This window comes from Octodon degus, unplaced genomic scaffold (genome assembly GCF_000260255.1).
Source record: "Octodon degus isolate 3935 unplaced genomic scaffold, OctDeg1.0 scaffold00070, whole genome shotgun sequence".
NCBI classification, from domain to species: Eukaryota; Metazoa; Chordata; class Mammalia; order Rodentia; family Octodontidae; genus Octodon; species Octodon degus.
In genome coordinates this window covers 4,354,137-4,361,131 of record NW_004524646.1, presented here as the reverse complement: position 1 = coordinate 4,361,131, position 6,995 = coordinate 4,354,137, and the positions used below count along the sequence as shown (strand labels likewise).

The following is a 6,995-nucleotide window of genomic DNA, read 5'->3' as shown; positions in this document are numbered from 1 at the left end:
ACAGAATATCCTGTCTGCTGCTTGTACTATGGATAACCACTAAGAAGATAACAATGTACAGTGTATTGACTATCAAAACTGTCCTATTAATCAGCTGTGTAACTGTCTCCTTCATATTTATTTCTCAATAAAAAATAAAAAAAATAAAGCAAATTCCTGGTTACTACAGAAAACTTTCTGTGTTCAAAGGGAACTTTTATATTTTAGTTCCCTACCTAATTACCATAATATTCATTTATTCATTCATTCATTTAACAGAATTTATCAGTTGCTTAAATGGAAGATTGATATTGGGAAGTAGGAAGAACTTGTTCAAATGGGGAAGGGAACAAGGGAGGGGAAAAGGAGAAAAGAGAGAAGGGAGGAGGGATTTATAGAAAGAGAATGGATGAAAAATATAAAAGCAAAGCTTTGTACATGGGGAGAGGAAGAAGGGTTGAAGGAATGGGAGAGGAATGGGAAAAATGATTAAGGTATAATATGTATACACAAATTCCACATGATGAATGTGATTACTATGTATGGCAAACAAATACTAATGTGTACTCATGTGTATTAATAAAATACATTTTTTTGGAAACAGAGTCTTGCTATGTAATTTAGACTGGCTCTGAACATATTATGTAGTGCAGGCTGACCTTGAACTTGGGGAAATCCTCTTGGCTCAGCCTCATGATAAAAATTTCTTCTAATAATTTTTTTTAAGTGAAAATTCCCCTCAAATTATTGGGTGCTGACTATGTTCCAAGTGCTATTTCAGGTGCCAGGAATACAGTAGCGAACATAAGGAGACAAAGGATATTATCTCATTTTTATGTTGTACTGGGGACATGGCAAAAGAATTATTCTTTAGTGTCATATAATAACCAGTCCATATTAAGAGTTTACTGGTGGAGCCAGGGAGATAGCTCAGTAGAATATAGTGCTTGCCTGGCAAGCACAAGGTCCTGAGTTTAATCCCCAGTTCTGAAAAAAAAAAAAAAAAAGAAAGAAAAAAGAGTTTACCAGTCAGCTCCCAAAAGTACTTTAGAGCTGTTTTGTCCTGCACAGGTCCTGGTTAAGACCTGTACTCTGCCTTTGGATGTTGTATCTCTACAGGAAGTAGCCCTCCCCATTTCAAGGATCCTGAGTAGAAAAACTGCGTCTTTGGTTACTGATACTATAGTGTCAGTATGTCAGGACGCTGAGCCTAAACTTGTGACGGACACAGTGTGCCTGGCTGAGAGAGTTTCTCAATCCATGGTTTGAATCCACATCCAGTAAGAATAAATAGTTGAATGCATTTGGAATGAAGGCTCTGCCCTGTGGTCTGACAGGAATTCAAAGTGCAAAGGGGTTGGAATACTGGTAAGAGTGATCAGTGTGGTGTCCTTCAGATTTTAGTCATGGACCAGAAATCTCAGGGAGTAATACTGAGGTTGAAGAGCCAGAAGTAACTCAGGAAGATGAAGAGCACATCCCCTCACGAGACCTCTAGTTGCATATAGAAGTGGCCTGATTGGGGTGATGAAGGTGACTCCCAGCGTGTTCTGTTTGTTGAATGAATAGATGTCAGAATTCAGGGCAGGGCTAGAAGAATGAGTCACTGCTGCACGTGTGGGGAGTGCTTCATTTCAGAAGACGTAGCAGGGAAGTGACAGCCAAATCTGGATGACTTGGACCTGACTGCCAAGTTAAATGAGTCTTGTAACATGAGGTATTAGTTAATTTGTCTGAGTGATAGGAACACTGTGTCACAGAGAGTGAACATGTGCTTCACTGACCTGGACGGCAGTGAATACTCTTCTTCTAACTAATACATTAATTTGATGCTGAGGATAAATTATTAAGAATATATATTAGGATAGTACAATGGTATTTCTTGTTTATTTCTTTAAGAATGTCTTACCTGTCCAAAAAGCAGCTTCACGAACTCTGTGCATTTTTCTACGATACAATCGTAAACAGGAGCAGAGACACGAGGTCATTCAGAAATTGATTGAACGTAAGTAATCATTGTCTTTTATTTTAAAAAAGAGAAAGTAACCAAACCAGTTGGCTTGGCCTTTCTTAGACCTCACTTGCATTATGTATTGTTTTTCCAGGAGTAATTAGTCTGATGTTGGTATATATCTAGTGTGTTCTTTAATTTGAGTTTTGTAGCTTAATTTGTTTGTTTTGGAAATCTTTATGACAAGATCGTGTCTGTGGTGAATGAAAGTAGTAATTACTCAGCTTTCTTTTGTGAACTTGAACATTTTGAGAAATTAATATTCATAAACTTACATTGAAAGCCTGATTTCTACCTTGATGTGGTAGCATTTGGAACTAAGGTATGAATAGAATACTTTTTAATGAAATTACTACCTACTTTAAATTGTTTTCAATATTACTAGAATTTGTAGAATAGGGTTTTTTTCCTTGAGTAGAATCAACAGTGCCTATGAGTGTGAATCTGGTAGGCCTCGGTGGTTTTAACGTCTTAGGAATCTAAGCCAGAGGGCTGGGAGTATAGTGCTGCCTACCATACACTAGGCCCTGGGGTGATCCCTAATGCTGTTTAAAAGAGAACAAAAATGCCTATGCAGACCAAGTTAGCACATATAAATACATTTGAATTTGTTAGGATCTAAATACAAGGTATTTTAGGGCCAGCGAGATAGCTCAGTGGACTAAGCACCTGCTTAGGCAAGCACAGGGATCGGGGTTCCATCCTGGGTACCCTATGCCGCGCTGGCCACCAAGACCAGGTGTGGTGGCACATGCCTGTAATCCCAGTGCTGAGGAGGCTGAAAACAGGAGGATCATGATGACCTTGTACCAAATACATTAAAAAATCAATCAATAAATAAATACAAGGTATTTTATGACTTGTTAATTCTAAAAATAGTGATTCATACCTAGACATGCTTAATGAGTTAAATATTAACCCTTTGGTTTGACTATAATGTTTTAAAGTTTTTGTTAAAATATATCCAACATACGCAGATAATGGGGTTTTCTACTTATTAGAATTTATCATTTTAAGCACAAGTTGTTACTTTCAAAAAAAATTAGAGTACCTTATAGATTTTCATTTAAGAAAAGTTGCACTCAGTACACTTTAATCTTTGTTTTTGCTGTCTACTGTAATTCAGTTTTCATTTTCCATTGGGAAGACCTGATATCTACAATAAGTTTTATTTTGAAAGAAAATTCTGTTCAGTTTTAAATGTCAAAAATTTTTACTTTTGCATGTATATGTACAAAGGAGAAAATTATCCTGTAAATATTGATCTGAATTATTGACAGTAATACTGTTTAGTATGACTTTATCCACATCAAAGTGTTTTTAAGGAAATAAGAGGAAGAAAACAGTTGATTTGATTAGTAAAAGATTTTGGAGTTGGAAAGACCTGTATTTGAGTTCTAGCTGAACTTAACCTCTCTGCATCTCAGTGTTCTTAGCTTTTGGAAGGAACAGGCATGTATATCCATCCTAATGGGTTGTTCTTCAGGGTTAAATGAGATACCATATGTAAAAATTTAACATTCAGTGAGTGATCAAAAAATAGTACGTCTCATCTTCAGTAGTTAAGTGCTGTTTATTAAATTCAGTACAATGTTAATATGGATTTTTGCTGGTTTTCAAGATGTCAATGATTTTGGAGTCTACAAATCTGGAATATATGACATGATTTTTGCCTCTCATATTTATTAAACAAGGTGTATGTATAAATAAGCTTGTCATGGATTTTGAGTTTAATTTTATCAAGGGTAATTTCATGTGGGGAAAAAGGTCAATGTATGGTTTATTTGTTGTTGTTGTTTCTAGAATTGGGCCAAGGAAAAAGTTACTGGAATAGACTTCGATTTTTGGACACCTGTGAATTTATCATAGAGATCTTTTCCAAATCATTTTTCTGTAAATATTTCTTTTTACCTGCTATTGAACTGACGCATGATCCGGTAGCAAATGTGAGGTATGTTGCCACTCTAAGCGAATATTTGAAAACTGTGTTTCTCATACATCTGTCATAATAAATACTTCTAAAATCTTTTCCTAAGTCAGTTGAAAGCTCAAGTAAAGAATTTATACTTGCTTTCAAATTTTTAATATTTTTTCTAAAAATTAATAGTTGCATATGTTTATGGGATGCACTGTGCTAATTTGATACATCTACACAATGTGTAGTTACCAAAAAATCAGGGTAATTACATTTTTATCTCACTAGATATTATTTCTTTGTGTTGGGAGATTTCAAGCTTCTCTCTTGGAGTTCTGTGTATAATAAAGTTACTGTAAACTACAGTTACCCTGGTGCTAGAAAAGATTAGAACCTGTTGCTTCTGACTGCATTTCCAGCCTGTTACATCCATTCCCCCGCCCCAGCTCTCTTCTCTAGCTGCACTGTTCTCCCCAGATGCCAGCGTTTCTAGCCTCCACTCATCACAGTGAGATTGTGTGCTGTCTGTCTTTCTGTTGCTGCTTAGTCTGTTTACTTACTGCCTTCCACTTCATCCATGCAGCTGCAAATTACAGGATTTCAGTTTTTATAGCTGAAAATGCTCCATTGTGTATAAATGCCACATCTGGCACTTCAGTTGATTCTACTCTCTTAGCTGCTGCGATAAGACCTCAGTAGTTCTGACTGATGAGCATCAGTAGGACTTGGAGACGTGCTCTTTCAACACTGTCTCGGATCCTATGTTTCTTTGGGCTGAGACAGCAGAGTGAAAGCCAGCTTGGCGGTTCTGACCATGTGTATTAGCATCAGGGGAAGATTAAGGAGCTCTTATTCATTTGGCCGTCATTAGGATTACAGAAACAATCAGCAGCAGCTTTGTCATTTCAAAGTTGACTTGAGCTTCTGTCCATCTTGGGGCCTATTTATTTAGGGAATGGGGCTGCTCTGAAGTCTTGTCTTACACTTTTGAAATCTAATAAATTTTAATTGGATTTGATTTGGAACATGCCTGGAAATGAATTCCTTAAAAAAGAAGAATAAATCTATTTTGCCTTTTATCTCTCTTCAAATAAATAAGTGTATTATTTCCTTTTTGTGGTGGTAACATATAGATGACATGAAATTTACCATTTTAAAATATATAATTTGGTGGCATTAAATACACATGTTACTTAAGGGTCATTTATACATTTGTAAATGAAACAAAAAGAATTTTAAACCCTCAGCTATCAGATTTCTGTGTTCACATTGTTTCTGTTCTGCATTTGACACCAGGGAAGTTGGCCAAAGACTTCCTTGAACAAAATTCTTTTTTTTTTTTTATGGGTGTTCAGGATCTCACTACTAGATTGGACTCCTAGTGATCTGCCTGTTTGCAGCCTCCCAGGAGCTGGGATTACAGGCACATGCCACCATGCCCAGTCTCCTTGAACAAAATTCTACCACTCCCCACTGAGTTTTCACAAGCAAGGCACACATAGTTTTATGGTGTGTCATAGGGGTGCATCCTTTTTAAACACTGGCCTGGATTGCAGCAATATGCAAAGGATTATGATTTTTCAATAAGAAAAGTTGTCAAGACAATATTCTGGCCTAGATGGGTAGTCTTATGGTTGAGGTCTATGACAAGACTTCTCAGAAGATGCTGAAAACCTCATTGTAAAAATTTTTGGATCCTTTTCCTATTTGAGAAAGATCTCTCTCTCTCTACTTCCTATTCTCCACCTTTTACTTTGTTCTCTATTAATTTGAGTTTCTCATATAAGAGGAGCCACATGATATTTGAGCTTCTGTGCCTGTTTCGTTTACCATTGGAAGGAGAGAGAGGGGGGGAAGGAAGAGGGATGAAAAGAGGACTTGGGATGATTGCATCCCCGGACTGACTCCCCACAAGGAGTATAAAGATTCTGTGCTGCAAACATGTACCAGTAAAAATAAATAAATTTTTAAAAGTTTTTGAGCACCACTGTATGGGACTGAGTAGAGAGAGTGGTTTTAGTATTTTTAATGTAAGAAAATACAGAAAGCAAAACTGCATCAGCTGTCATAGCTTGTGCATTTCACGTGCGCTATGTGAGTGAGTGGTAGTTACATACAGTGCAGAGAACCCACTGACAATTCTTAAAATTTAGTTGTTTCTAGTCAACTGGGGAGTCTAGCCATATTGTTAACATTTTGTAAGTTGATGCTGTGGATCCAGAAAAACAACTTGCAAGGTGATTAATTATCACTTATGAAGCAGTTGGCAAAAATAATTGGAAAGGAAATGAAATCATCTTTACTGTGGTCAAATAGCAGTTCAGACCCGCAGAGAAAGCAGTCTGCCAACTGAAAAGCCAAATGGAGAGAAATCGCACACCACTACATGAAGCTTGGGGACTTGGGGCGCTGTGCTTGTGGCCCAGCCCTTGTCTTGGTTCCCACTCTGGCCTGAGGAGCTGCCAACAACGGATCCAGTGACACCAAATGCACGTGGCCTTTAGGTGCCGAAGCCTTTGCTAAGTGCAGTAGGGATGTGCAGACAGGATGAAGGCCATCGCAGGAAAGGATGCAGGGTCATGCAGGTTAGGATAGCTTGTGGACTCACACCACCAGAGCTGGAATTCCATCCCTCATCTAACTGTGTGTCTTTGGGCAAGTTGTGAGACCTCTCTGTGTACTGATTTTCCTAGTACTTAATTGACTGGGTGTTTTGGGGAGTATATTTATGATGATATACATTAGAATTTATTTTACTAGAAAGATTTGGTCCCTAATCTCAAGAACTTGGTATTTTTATGGACTCAGGAGTCTCACAAAGATAAATTATTATCAGGACTTTTGTACCTTCTGCCAAGTGTAATTTTCTATATGCAGTGGTGCAAATAAGAGTGGAGCTTGCCCCCTGGCCATCTTGGCAGCTGCTCCTGGTTGAGGGCCATCCGCACCTAAGGCAGGAAGATGGTGGTTGTAAAGAGACGAAAAAAAAATCTCTGGAGTTCATCAATTCTAGGCTCCAACTTGTCATGAAAAGTGGAAAATATGTGCTGGGGTACAAGCAGACGCTGAAGATGATCAGACAGGGCAAAG

At 37.8% G+C, this 6,995-nt stretch overlaps 1 protein-coding gene across 1 annotated transcript in view; it reads left to right on the top strand.

The window, feature by feature from the left end:
• Positions 1–6,995, top strand: part of Ppp4r4 (protein phosphatase 4 regulatory subunit 4) — a 131,719-nt gene that overhangs the window by 98,243 nt on the left and 26,481 nt on the right. Inside the window, exons 15-16 of the mRNA XM_004635205.2 lie at positions 1,879–1,984; positions 3,794–3,992. Coding sequence (XP_004635262.1) covers positions 1,879–1,984; positions 3,794–3,992 — 305 coding nt within the window. The remainder of the gene's footprint in view (positions 1–1,878; positions 1,985–3,793; positions 3,993–6,995) is intronic.